The sequence below is a fragment of the Dama dama genome, chromosome 28, assembly GCF_033118175.1.
Source record: "Dama dama isolate Ldn47 chromosome 28, ASM3311817v1, whole genome shotgun sequence".
NCBI lineage: Eukaryota > Metazoa > Chordata > Mammalia > Artiodactyla > Cervidae > Dama > Dama dama.
In genome coordinates, this window is record NC_083708.1 from 8,442,280 (window position 1) to 8,457,497 (window position 15,218).

The 15,218-nt window shown below is 37.0% G+C and overlaps 1 protein-coding gene across 1 annotated transcript in view; it reads left to right on the forward strand.

The window, feature by feature from the left end:
* The window catches only part of ADGRB3 (adhesion G protein-coupled receptor B3), an 840,391-nt gene that overhangs the window by 447,978 nt on the left and 377,195 nt on the right, over positions 1-15,218 (forward strand). Inside the window, exons 14-15 of the mRNA XM_061131956.1 lie at positions 7,468-7,617; positions 8,421-8,496. Coding sequence (XP_060987939.1) covers positions 7,468-7,617; positions 8,421-8,496 — 226 coding nt within the window. The remainder of the gene's footprint in view (positions 1-7,467; positions 7,618-8,420; positions 8,497-15,218) is intronic.

Consider the following 15,218-nt stretch of genomic DNA (forward strand, 5'->3'; position numbering starts at 1 on the left):
GAGCTTCTGCAGAGATCACTGCTGTTCGGCCAGAAGTTCAAGAGCAGACATCAGAAAAGTGCCCTGCAGTGCAGAGACTCCCGGGCTTTGAAATGGCTAATGGATAAAAAAATAGAATCTGAAGTTGATAATCCACAATTAATTTACAAGGTTTTCGATTTTAATGCCAGAAAGGAATATACAAAACAGTTTAAGTTTCACTATATATACAGCAGGTCATTAGAAAGTAGCAGGTTGCATACGATCTTTGACTTGTCACTTTCTCAGCTGCCTGTTGAGTTTGTCTATTTCTAAATATCAGGGGGCCCTGCATTCTCTCTTCAAACAAATCGGTGAACTCCCTAATAGGAAGGAGGTTTCTCACCTAAAAATCTCTGTGTGCTGCTCAGGGATGTGGGGTAGTTACTCCCTGTAGCAGGGATGGTGGAGGCTGAACTGATTGATGCTCTCAGCGCTCAGCACCCTGTCCTTGCAGACGCCCCGCCCACCAGCTCTGTTTCCCAGGAAACGGAGGCTGCAGTCTGCTCTCGGGTTGCCTGTTCTTTCCCCAAGACCCTTAAAAACTCCAGTCCCAGCCTTTGGGAAGGAGACAGCATAAATGAGGGAAGTTGGATGGGGATAAGGGCAACTAAGAAATCTGTCCGTTTGAATGTCTGTTTCCTATAAACACTGTTGCAGAAACCTGAAATGTGATTGTTCATAAGGATATTAGAACATGAAGATCATGATGGATGAATTAAATTATGTGTATGTATAATATCTGCAACCCCTTCTGCTAACCACGGTTCTTCAGTGACATCTAGTTTTGATCTTCTGTTGGGCAAATAAGATAGTTTTATTTCCTCTAATTGAATCATTATGTCTGTCTTTTGTATTTAGCACAAAAATATTACAGTAAGGCAAAGTAAATCTGCTGTTACGCATTAGGTACAAACTGCACCACACAGTGCAAAATCCTATGCTTCTGAGTAGGCAAACCGAGATTTGAATCACTTAGAGCCCTCTTCCTCATTTAAACTGAAAGCACAGATAATACCAATAAGGATACTGATAACACCAGTACCTCTTAGGGTTGTTTTAAATATTAGTGTACCATGTTTAAGGTATCTGAGCCAAGTGCTGTACTAGGAACAGGGCCTAACACAGAGGAACTACATAATAAATATTAATATGTGCTGAATCAGTTAAGGAACAGTGACAAGTGCCAAGGCCATGGCAAGTGTGCAGTAAAAGTCAGCTGTCCTTCCCTTCCCTCCCAGATACCCTCAGTATTTTACAAGCCACTCAGCATTGCCATAGAAATATAAAAGCAATGGCTTCTTAAGCTGCTAAGTGCCACAGAGGTCACACCGCATATACATAACGCTCTGCTCAGCTCCCATGTGCTTGCTATGGGCTCATGAACAAAACTGAGTCACTTTCTTTTTTCTTAATTAATTTTATTGAAGTATAGTTGATTTTCAGTCTTGTGTTCACTTCTGCCATATAAAAAGTGATCCAGATATACATACATATATACATATATATAGAGAGAGAGATATACATATATATATATATATATATACACATTTTCTTCTCATATTTGTTCCATTATGGTTGAGTTGCTTTCTAACACACTTAGGCAATGCACCATTCCCTCCCTCCCAAGTGTTATGTACGGGATTTTGAAACTGTGCAGGTGACTAGCCAGTAATAGTGAGTGATGTTTTCCGCAAGCACTTCCATTTGGATAACTGGCCAATTTTCTAATACTGAGTCAGGATCAAGTTTCTAAGTTGTTCCCTCTGAATCAACATGAAATATAGTGCAAATTTTAAATGTTTTGGAAGCATCGCTAGTAGGCAGCAGTGAGAAAGCCAGCTTTTAGGGCATCCCATAAAGAACTTCTGATGCTCCTCCACTTCTGTTTATGATTATGACGTGCCTTCCCTCAGGAGTTTCCCCTACTGGCGTGAGTCATTGCATTTGGCACTTAGGTCACTGCCTAGAAGTAGTGCTTTTGAAGTTCTTTGTGCGGGCAGTGGCCATGACTGCAACAGAAATATTGAATTTGTCATCCACAGCATAATCGTTTCCCTTCTCAATGGAGGAGATAGATTTTTAATGTGATTGACCTTGTGTAACCAAATAACCAGAGAAAGCAGTGCCTTGCCTCTGTCAGAAGCTACTAGAATGAACGAATGAAGGAAGGGGGAAAGAAAGGGATGAATGGAAGAGGGAGGGAAAGAAAAGTGTGAATTTAAAGGGCACTGTTAGCCATTCCCGAGGTGGCACATTAAAGTTGATGCATTAAAGTACTGAAGAATGACCTGTATTTATTTTAAGTTCAATTCCTGCCTTTGGTCTGAATATATTCAACATTGAGTTTTGACTATGTAATTTCGGGCCTGAGGTCACTGAAAGACAACCAAAAAGGAATGTTCAATGCAGACTTCAAATACTTTATCATACTATGGATGTAGGATGAGGTAGTTTCCTAGTTCCCTTGGAAGTAATTTGAGGAAACCTACTAGAAAAGACAATTCCATAGGACCACTCATGCTTAAGGTACTGATTTGGCATCCAGCTCTCACTGCTTGACATATAGTTATTTATTTCATCCTCCAACATTCCAGTGAGATAGATAATATTATTATTCCTGTGGTACAGAAGAGGAAGTGGAGGCACAGAGAGGTTAGACAATTTGCCCTGGGTCACACAGCATGTAAAATGAACTTGCAATTTATCTTCTAAAATGAGACTTTTGAGAGTGATAGGTGGTGGTAATCATAATCGTACAAAATAACAGAAATGAACCGGGACTGGCCCTGAAAGTCCAGGACATCATAGTTAGCCTAAAATATCCAGAATTTGAATCCATGGCCCAGATCCAGAGTCTGCACTGCTCTGACTCTGGTAAGCTGCCCCTTTCCTCTGCTGGCTCTCATTTGCCCATTCTGTTCATTCCTGCAGCATTTATCCATACACTTCCAGTCCCTAGCATTTTCTTTCCAGATGCCTTATTTTTTCTCATTGTGTATTTTTTTTCAGTTGAAGTATAGTTGATTTACAATGCTGTGTTAGTTTCAGGTATACAACCATGTAATTCATATGTGTGTGTGTGTATATATACATATAAATTTTTCAGATTCTTTCCCCTTATAGGTCTTTGCTGTTTATCTAGTTTATATATATCTATTTGTGATCCCATGTACTGTTGCCCACCAGACTCCTCCGACCATGGTATTTTCCTGGCAAGAATACTGGAGTGGGTTGCCATTTCCTCCTCCAAGGGATCCTCCCCACCCAGGGATCAAACTCATATCTCCTCTGTCTTCTGTATTAGCAGGCAGATTCTTTACCACTGAGCCACCTAGGAAGACCCCTGTTTTATATGTAGTAGCTGCATATGTTAATCCCAAGCTCCTAATTTATTCCTTATGTTTTTCTTGTTCATGATGCAACTGATTCAACTTTACAAGGATGAATCAGACAGAATCCCCATTGTCCAGGACCTCAGTCAATAAGGACAAAGGGCTAAAACCTCATGATTTTTTTCAAGAACAAGTTAGAAGCACCCTATCTGCTTTGATGAACCAAAGGAGAGCTCAGTGGTTACAGAAAACCAGAACAAAATAATGACTCATGTGCTTTTAGACCATTTGTAGAAAATTCCATTATGCTTCCTGATGGGCAAAAATCTATAGCAAACCCGAATCCTTTGAGAGCTTGGCCAATAACAGACATGGTGCTCTCAGAGGATTTTATGCTGTCTATCCAAATGCAAAATGAAAGCATTAAAAATGCAGACTGAAAGTCAGCTGGGTTTGCTCCAAGGTTTATCCATGATGAGTCACCTATTTTTATTGCATAAGTAATAAGGTCTAGTGTTGTAATGAAGACATGATACAGTGAATTTAGGGTAATTCTTGGAGCATTCAAGACTTGCCTATGTGTTCAGGGACATTGTGTCCTTTGAGATTTTTTTCTAACCACTTTAATCTTCTGTAAGAAAGACATTTTCTCAGTTTTTGAGAAAAGACACGATGTTATTTGAATCCTCACACAACTGGATTTTATGCAGCAACTTATGGAAGCAAAGCCTGAGGGTTATTCCCTCATGCTGTGCACAGATGCTCTTTGGCAGCACTAGACATGTATGTACTCTAGACATGTCTTAGGATATCATTGACTATAGCTGATTTACCATGTCATGTTAGTTTCAGGTATACAACACTGTGAGTCAAATACATATTTATATATATATATATATGTATGTATATACAATCTTTTTCAGATTCTTTTCCTTATCAGTTATTACAAAGTATTGAATATATCTCCCTGTGCAATACAGTAGGTCTCTGTTGACTATCTGTTAGTATTTTATGCCTGTTAATCCCAATTTCCTAGTTTATTCTTCCCACCCCCTCCCCTTTGATAACTGTCAGTTTGTTTTCTATGTCTGTGAATCTATTTCTGCTTTGTAAAAATAAGTTAATTTGTATTATTTTTTAGATTGCACATTTAAGTGATGTCATACAGGATTTATCTTTGTCTGACTCAGTATGATAATCTTTAGGCCCATCCATGTTGCTGCAATGGCATTTTTTTATTCTTTCTTATAGCTGAGTAATATTGTATTGTACAAATGTACCACCCTTTCTTTATCCATTGATCTGTTGATGGGCCTATAAGATGCTTCCATGTCTTGACTATTGTGAATAGTGCTGCTATGAACATTGGGGTGCATGTATCTTTTCAAATTATGGTTTTCTCTGCATATATGTAAGGCATTTGTTTTTAATCTTACCTCTTTTGAGCTCCCTAGTTCCCTAGAGACTAACTGCGTTTAAATTTTACCTGACGGTTTTAGAGAAATTGAGTGAAAAAGGGAAGGAATTGAGGACTGGGTTGGCCCAAGTGTCTATTACAGGGACCAAAAGAAGGAAAAAAAAGAAGTCATCTTTAAATCATTTCTGTTGTATGGAAATTGGTTTTCTTGTCAATTAATCACGGCACTTTATGACGGCACTGTCATAAAGAATGACAGTGTCACCTTAAGCATCTTCCTATGTAGGTTTAAGATAAAAATTTGCACATTTAAATACTGCATATTTTAAAGAACTTGTATACTGGTAATTGAAGGCTATATTTGAATCTTGTCAGTCTATGAAGTCATATCTCTTTTTATAATGTATTTATTAAAATGCCATCTTACATTATGAACTGGACTTCCCTGGTGGCTCAATGGTAAAGCATCTGCCTGCAGTGTGGGAGACCCAGGTTCAATCCTTGGGTCGGGAAGATCTGCTGGAGAAGGAAATGGCAACCCACTCCAGAACTCTTGCCTGGAAAATCCCATAGATGGGGGAACCTGGTAGGCTATAGTCCATGGGGTCGCAAAGAGTTGGACATGACCGAGCGACTTCACTTTCTTTCTTTCTTACTTTATGAACTACATTTCTATAAAATTAATGAATACATGTTTGTTTTTATACACTTCCTATGCTCAATACTGTGCAATTTAAAGGACTTCTTACAGAAGTTAGATAAGTGATTCTAAGTGATTTTTGTATTCCTTTAGTCTAGAATCAGAAGTCAGTCAAATCTATATGGTTGTCATTTAACACCCAATGTACTTCCAACTGAAGAATGAATGCATTTCATAAAGTAAGATGCATACATGTATAATTATCTCATTTTTATATATTTAAGAGTAATGTATTGAACCTGCATTTGTTCAGTATAAAGTGATATACAGTTGGCACAGAATAAGCTTCTTCCATATGACATCTATTTCTTTTTGATTGTTTATTTTTTCTATTTTGTTTTCTTTTCAATGTATATAAAAGCCATAGGAACTATTAGACCTCACAGTCCAACAGTTTATCTCTTGTTTTCCTTTATAATAGAAACCAGAAATCAGAAAAAGCTTTATTACTTCTCATCAGTTTTTAGAGCAGCAAAGTGAAATAAATTTCCTCTCAACACCAAGACAACCAAAGTTAGAATCAAGGGATTTGGAAGTAGATGCACTTAGCTTTGCATATTGAATGAAGCTTGGAGGACCCTTAAGAAAGAGCATGCTGCCAATGTTCTGATCTGTGCATCTACATGCACTGGAGTCTTTGGACCCTTTAGGACAGATAAACTAGGTTGACTTCTGGACCATAAAGACTATGTTGATTGAATTATTAAAGAGACTAAAATAATTAGAGATGCTATCCCAAAACAGCATTTCACATCGATAACAATTTATATTACCCAGCACCCTTTCCCTTCAACATTTAGTTACAAAATCCTTTTTTAATGTTATTACGTCAAATTACAGGCCAAATGAAATTCTATTCTCTGCTGATAATGGATGTGTATAATAGTCTGAAAGAGCTTTCACAAAGTATAGTAATACATAACCAATTTAATTTGCAACTAAGCCAGTGAAATAATATATTTATACAACTAATATTGTCAGATTCATAATTTTCATCCTCTCTTGTTGAAATTACATGTTTCCTTTGAATGAAATACATTTATGAGGAGCCTAATGGTTTCTTACTACAGCTTTTCTGTTGTGACAGCTTTTAGAGTTTCTCCACTATCTTCCATTTAAATTATACATAGGATATCTGAAACTTTAATGTGAGACAAGTATGGACCTAAGTAAAAGTTACAAATTAACTAATCATTGAAAATGTATATAATCAATAAGTGCTTGAGTATTTACTATCATAGTTTTGTTACATATAGTTATATATTGATGTATATACATAATAAAAATATATTAAGGCATTACCAAACATATTATTCATTGAGTAAACACAGAATTCTCTTTTCACATATTTATTACATTTATTACCTTCAATTATGGGTGTACATTTTAAGAACTGTTTGTTATTGCTGTTCTACCTGTTAAATAATTCTGCATATTATTTTGTCTCTGTGGTTATGGCATTGTTGGTACTTGGTTATTTGAATTCTGACAGTTCTGTCTTCCAGAGCAATATGCTTGTTTTTCATGTTCATGGTACCCCATCCAATCCGTGAAATAATTGTTCCAATGGCAATGTTCAGAGGTGAGCATAGAAAACTTGGTCTGAAGACAAAGTACAGATTTAAATGAAAATGTCAGTCTGTGAGTCAAGTGTGTTAACCAAAATATTTAACAAAAAATACAGCATGGGCTTCTAACCATTAGAATGGAGACCCATCATAAACAACTAGTCTGTCTGCACGTTTTGTGCTCTGACTGTCCACCACTGACCATCATTGTATGATCCCTGCTGAGAGCAACAGAAACCAAATTAATAAGAAAAACAGTCAGCAGCCTTAATCAGCATCGTCTAGTATGAAAGAATAAGTATGTTTTATAGCTCTGATAAATGTAATTTGGACTAGAAATTTTCTTTTGACTATACTGAAAGGTTTAATTTGGTCAGTTTTGATAACACTGAAAGATTTTAGTTGACATCATTGCTTCTTTTTTAATAGTGGCTAGCATTCAGAAGCTTCCTGCGGCCTCTGTTCTGACAGACATCAACTTCCCAATGAAAGGACGGAAGGGAATGGTTGACTGGGCAAGAAACTCAGAAGACAGGGTGGTCATTCCAAAAAGCATCTTCACTCCTGTGTCATCAAAAGGTAAATATGTGAAGCAATTTAGGCCTTGAGAAAAAAATATATGAGTTCAATTTAATACTACACTAACAATTTAGTCTGTAATCATGACCTTAAAGTCATTTTGTAATTATAGAAAACTCAATTTGGAGTTGCCTAAATCTTAATTTACTTGAATAGAAGATGATTAAAATGTAAAAAAATAATACAAGTGCAAATTATAGATCTGCTGTTGACATGGTCAAATTTTCAGTGTTGACAGTCTCACCCCAGTGTAAAGCATGTGGCACGGTGTTTTAAGTTTAGGTATTGAAATAGGCTGTGTTTTCTATTCCATGCAAAATAAATTATTTCTGCCTCACTTAAAAAATTGATATATAAAGACAAATCTAAGAAAAGAATTGAGTTTTAAGAACGTCTTAGGTAGCCCCTTAAATTGAATGACCCTTTTCAGTAGTGACATTGTGATCTTAATTCTTACCTTGGAGATCTGACATTTTAACTGAGAGCTCCGAAGAGCGTTGGCTGTCTCCCCACATCACTGGGAATTTAAGCTCTTTTGCTGTAACCACAGCCACTTCTTGTCTCAGCTTGAAGCAAGGTTGCTTCATGACACAAAACCCACTGAAAATATATCTTCTGGGGCCATGATTAACATATACAGTGTGTGGGCTCAGTTGCCCGGCATGGTTAAGAAGGCATATCTTATTCCTGGCTTTGCATCGGTAAATACTGGAATCCCGTCATAATTAGGAGATTAAAAGTTTTATAGGACATAGTATTTTTCTTGCTGTTTTGCTAATATGTTTAAATTTTATTCTTTCTAGAATTAGATGAATCATCGGTCTTTGTTCTTGGAGCAGTCCTGTACAAAAACTTAGATCTAATTTTGCCCACTCTGAGGTAAGCTACGAAGTAATAAGCTGTTATAATCTCTGTAAATTATTCCAAAAATGTGATTATAGCTCATTCTATGAAAATAGTCAAACAAGCTTTGGTAATACAAAGGGCTTTTCTTAAATGAAATAGAAAATACCAATTTAATGAACAGCTTATTAGCATACCATGGCATTGCAAAACAAGTAGGAAAGACAATTTTGGTTCCTGATTATAGCCCTGTAATTCTGACTTGCCTAGATTGAGGAAACAAAAAGTAAGAGAAAGAAAACCTCAAGGCTCTATAATAGAATGGATCATTTTAAAATTAATCTGTCTTCTTGCTTTATTTGTACTTAATGTTACTGTTCACCAGCATGACATGAAACTAAAGCAGTGTCATGATGGCTGAGAACACACATTTTGTTCATCGGCTCAAGATCTCAATTTGCTTCTAAATAAATATCCAATTACAGTTACATTAAGAAAAAATGCTGTTGTTCAATTAGAGGAGTAATTTTGGAAGAAATCCATTGATTCCTTTCCTCCCAGACATTAAAAAGAAACAATTACAAATAGTAATTCTTCCAACATTAATTTATTTGCTCTGCTGTCTTAACTGGTTTACCAGATCGGTAAAGAATCTGCCTGCAATGCAGGAGACGCCAGTTTGATTCCTGGGTCTGGAAGATCCACTGGCGAAGGGATAGGCTACCCACTCCAGTATTCTTGGGCTTCCCTTGTGGCCCAGCTGGTAAAAGAATCTGCCTGCAATGTGGGAGACCTGGGTTCGATCCCTGGGTTGGGACAATCCCCTGGAGAAGGGAAAGGCTACCCACTCCAGTATGCTGGCCTGGAGAATTCCATGGGGTCGCAAAGAGTTGGACATGACTGAGCAACTTTCACTTCACTTTCACAGAAAAAAAAACCAGAAACAAAAACACAGGCTCCCCAGGTGGTACAGTGGTAAAGAATTTGCCTGCTGTGTAGGAGATGCAAGAGACCAGGCTCAGTCCCTGGGTCAGGAAGATCCCCTGGAGGAGGGCATGGCAACCCACTCCAGTATCTTACCTGGAGATTCCCCACGGACAGAGGAACCTGGTGGGCTACAGTCCATGGGGTTGCAAAGAGTCAGACAGGACTGAATGACTGAGGACTCATGCACACAGAAAGCAAGGTGGCCCTCTCTCTGGATGATGCTGTCCTCACTCTTGATGACCTGTTTCCTCCACCAGGGCTCACTGTGGAGAACTGAGACAAAACTCTGTTTTAGTTAAATACAGCCCCGGGGCTGTGAGCACTTCCTCACTCCCTCATGAGTAAAGCGCTAAGTTTTTCGAGAGGAGAGACTGAAAATTGATGTGTACATTATACCAGGGGCATAACAAATGGGCTAATAAATAAAAACAATTAGAGTTCAGTCCAGTAGGAAAAGACCTCCCAAGAAAGAAACAACAGTTGCAGTGACTATTCAAGATTATTTAGAGAAAACCTATGTGGAGCAAATTGATAGAGTTGGTGTGTCATCCAGGGCGAGGTTTCAACCACAGAGACAACTCAGAAATCTAGCTTTCTTTAACTCTGTTCTTCTCTGGATGGAAATTGGGCTTCCTGAATTTTAATAGATTTGTGGTTCCTTTGGTTCTACTAATACCTTTTCAAAGCTAATTCTTTCACATGCAGTTTTTCCACGGGTTTTATTAAAACACATTGGTCTATGCAGTTACTCGCAGCTAAAACTGATTTGTAGTTACACTGCCTCTATCTCTGTGTATGATATTTATTTGAGGAGAAAGTTAAAAGATACTCAAAGTTAGCCCCTTATTTCCATTGGCTGTTTGTGTAAAGCTAATCTTGCAAGAATTCTAGATTAGGCACTAACTCAAAATCAGATGATTTGGATTTTAATTTCAATTGAACATAACAAGAAATTTATAAGCTTTTCAGTCACTCAGTCATCATCTGCTTCAGTTCAACTTTAAAATAGAAGCACCTTTATGTGCGACATTCATTCTGTTTGCTGCAGAGGGACATAGTGAATGCAAATGAAATACTCAGTGTATAATGCTTTAGACTGTGAATTAGTTTCACTGCTACATGTTAAACAGAGTTGCATTATGATTGATCTTGTTTTGAATAACACCATAGAACTTGCTCACCTACACAAAGTCAGATTATTTTAAGTTTTATAAATTCATAGAGTGAAGGGAATTGGAAATGTATCTAGGGATATTGGCCTCTTTGTAAAAAAAAAAAAACTTTCAACATTTTTTGCATCATGGCAGAAGCAGTGGTCACTTATGGGAGGACTAATGGCAACATTGTGGGCAGTTTAATGCATAAACTGAAAAAGTCCAGAACTGTCTTCACTGGCACTACCTGTGACAGAGATTCAGATTAACCTCTGGGCAAGCCACTGACTGTTTATGTGTAAATTGTGGAGTTGAACTCAAAGGTTCTTTTTAACTTCAAAAATTCCTTGTCTTTATTTCAGTAAAACTGTAGAATCTTAGCGTTCTGACACATTTATTTGAAGTTCTTAATAATCTTTATATAAGAATTATGACTATGTACACCCACTTACACTTTCTAAGGATGAAGTAATCAGGTAAACGACTATAGGAAGACAACATTCACCTTTAGATTCATTAGAAATAATGACCATAGAATGCTTAGGATGAAAAGTTTGTTTAAGCACTCTTTTAAAGGTAAGATATTGGCACTTCCTCCTCATTTTCTTTCATTTCTCACTGTACAGTGATGTACACCACTAAACAATCTCAGTTTTTTTTTTTTTTCCTTTCCAAAAAATTGTTCCAGAAAGTCTAGTGGGTAGAAGAAGCCTTTCAGAAGACAAGAGTGATGTCTTTGTTATATAGTCACTCAACAAATATTCACTATGCAACATCCGTCCTCACCCAACTGTCTTAATGCTTTTAAATGTCTTCTATTCTCAGAAGTCCCAGAACAGTGCTTAATAAATAATAAATGCACAAGAAGTGTTTACTGGAATAATTGTCTCTATACGATAAAATATTCTATCTAAAAAGCCAGTTTTTTAAAAATCGAGGTACATAGAAGTTTAGTGTTTATGTTGCTGTTCAGTCGCCCAGTCGTGTCCAACTCTTTGCAACCCCATGGACTGCAGCACGCCAGACCTCCCTGTCCCTCACCATCTCCCGAAGTTTGCCCAAGTTCATGTCCATTGCATCAGTAATGCCATCCAGCCATCTCAACCTTATGATGCCCGCTTCTCCTTCTACCCTCAACCTTTTCCAACAGCAGGGTCTTTTCCAGTGAGTTGGCTGTTTGAATCAGATGACCAAAATATTGGAGCTTCAGTTTCAGCATGAGTCCTTCCAAAGAGTACTCGGGGTTGATCTCCCTTAAGATTGACTGGTTTGATCTCTTTGAAGTTGAAGGGACTTTCAGGAGTCTTCTCCCACACCACAGTCCGTAGGCATCAATTCTTTGGCTTTCTGCCTTCTTTTTATACTATTAAAATATTTTAGGAACAAAGGAATAAAATACATTTTGTTGCTTCACTGTAAAATTTGACTGTGCTAACTGAATCCAATAGAAAAAAGACCCTCTTCTTATTCAACACGAAAAAAATATACAAATTTACTCTATATGTTTAGTTGTAATTTGTCAGATATTCGTGACACATTTTATTCTGTGATCATTTTGCTAATAATTATCTGTTGAATATTTTGGAGCCAAGTTTCCCATATAGGATAATGTCAGGCTTGCTGTTAAATCTCCAGGAATTTTATATTTTGATACAATATTTTTAAAACAATACTTTGCATAATTGCCCTGGTGCAGACCAAGAAGTTGATAATGTTTCGAATAGATATCATTTAGAATTTTCCCTTAATATAAAGGCAGCAATAACTTTGCATATTGACTCTTTCATTTAGATAGTTGTTTTTCTTCCCTTGCCCTAATATACCTTTAACTCTTCTTCAAACTGCAACCTCAATTTTACTGTTGGATTGTTTTTCCTTTTACAGTTAAGTGGGTTCAGATTGTGACTCCATCTGAAAGAAATGTGCTCTACTCAAGTCCAAACTAACTAAGGGCTATTCTCAGCCTCCCAGTTGTATTCTTCAGAATAATGTCTCACAGTAAAAAGCATAGAGCCAATGCCAGAGGGCCTTTAGAGGTTAGTTCTGTCCAGACTCTGATTCTGCCACCAAGAGAACTGAGCCCAAGATGCTATGTCCCAAAGGTGGGTGGGTTCTAATCCACCTCAAGTCTTTGGTTTTCCAAAACCGTTATCTTTCACTGTCTTGCTGCCTCTGGATGCTCACATATCTATTTCTTCGAGTAGTACAGATTTCTACATTCCCTTGGATACATGTATATCTTCTGCAGAAAAACTTGAAAGGCCCAAGGGGAGGTAGCCATGCATGGGTACCTCAAAGTGCTTGGGGTCAATTTGGTGGCCCCAGTCAAGGCTACCGACACCAAGGGCTGGGCCCTTCCCACCCTGCGTGACCGCTTTTGAGACTGATCACTGAAAGCTGACCAGCAAAGGTCAGGGGTCCTTTGGGGGTGCTGAGGGCATTCACAGAGTCCCTGTGCACATTAGTGAACTAACCACCACCCACCGCCTGGTGAGTTCTTACCCTGTTGAAGGTTTAATTGCAGTACATTTTAGTAGGACAGTTTGGTAATTCCAGGAGCCTGTAAAAATGCATGATTAACTGATAGAAATTATCTCTAAGGAAGAAAAATATATCCAAACATGCATTCAAGCCAAAGAGTTCAAGAAACAGTTGTAATCAACCCATTGTCTAATTCATCTAATAAAGCCAAGTTCCAGCTGTATAGGAAAATTACTCTACTTTTGAGTATGGGAGTAATGTGTACTTTTCCTTGTAGGATGTGTAGATGTGCTATGCTGTGGTTAGTCGCTCAGTCATGTCTGACTCTTTGCGACCCCATGGACTGTAGCCCACCAGGCTCCTCTGTCCGTGGGATTCTCCAGGCCAGAATACTGGAGTGGCTTGCCATGTCCTCCTCCAGATGGAAGATGTAGTCCTGCTTTAAAAAAAAGAAAAAATGTGCATAAATGAAGCGATTAACATTCATTATAAAGGAACTAATTAAAATTATATGCAAATTACACTATAGTATTAATGTGCTAGGAAAAATATGGATAAACAACAACAACAAAAAATTTAACATTTTCATTAGCCAGTAACATGAAAACTATTTTTTCAAAAAGGAAAAAAAATCAATAATGCAAAATCACATAAATATGCTGTCAAGTGAACCAACCTAATAAAAGATAAATGATGCTAATTTTTTTCATATTTGGGAAATAGAGCCCATTTGAGTTCCTAATATTATAGGAATTAAAAGCAAACAGGAATAGCAATGAACCAGAAAATGTTGTAAATATTAGAGAAACAAAAACATAATCACTTTTATACCAATACATCGTGAAAGTAATCTATCTGAAATACTGAGTTGCACCAAAGATATGTTTTCTTCAGTTTGAGGACCAGATTTTGAACTTTCTGAGTTTGCAGTGAAATACTGTAGTTTTTTAGTAGTCTGTGTCTTTTTATAATGTCCTATGGTGAGGACATTAAAAATTAACTTTGTCCATGGGGTAACAAATTTTTATGACTAACACCATAAAATATTATAATATTAAAAAGTCAGTATATTATTTTTTTAAAATGAGTTTAATTTGGCCATACTGTTTTACAGTGAATTTAAACCCCTGATGACTTAGCTTCACTGTGGGTCTAGGTGTTACCTAACTTGAAATTGTCATTTGTTTTCGAAGTTCTAAATTAGCCCAACTACTTTTAGCAGTTATCAGCTGATTTTAGTATTAAACATAAGTGAGACTGTCACACTAAGTGAAATAAGTCAAAGACAAATATCATATGATATCACTTATATTGGGAATGTAAAAAAGTGATAGGGATGAACTTATTTAGAAAATAGAAACAGACTTACAGACATAGAAAACAAATTTATAGTAACCAAAGAGGAAAGGGGAACAGAAATAAATTAGGAGTTTGGGATTAAGATATACACACTACATTGTATAAAGTAAATAATTAGCAAGGACCTACTATATAACCCAGGAAGGTATGCAATGTACTCTGTACTAATCTATATGGGAAAAGAATCTGAAAAATAATTGGTGTATTTATATGTATAACTGAATCACTGTGCAGTATACCTGATCTAAGATGACATTGTAAATCAGCTATACTTCAATATAAAACTAAATTTTTTTTTTAAAGTAAATGTATTTAGCTTAATGATTTCGATGAAGTCTCCGTTTCCTGGAATATATGAAATCACCTATTTTATTTTGGTTTTATTTTAATTGAAAAGCTCATTTAAAACAATTATGAAAACTTTCAGGTTAGAAGCTGCATGAACTATACTTTTAAAAATAGAAAGAGGCCACAGTAATTTTAATATTTTTATTAAATCATTAACTCCTTTTTACTGTACCTTATCTGGCTACATTTTATTTGCACGATTAGTTCCACAATCCCTTCTACTGATATTTGTTTTTTAACACTGCGTTACATTTTTTTAGTGCTAAGTCACTTCAGTCATGTCTGACTCTTTGTGACCCCATAGGCTGTAGCCCACTAGGTTCCTCTGTCCATAGGATTCTCCAGGTGAGAATCCTGGAGTGGCTTGCCATTCCCTCCTCCAGGGGATCTTCCGGACCCAGAACTGAATCCGCATCTCTCATGTCTCCT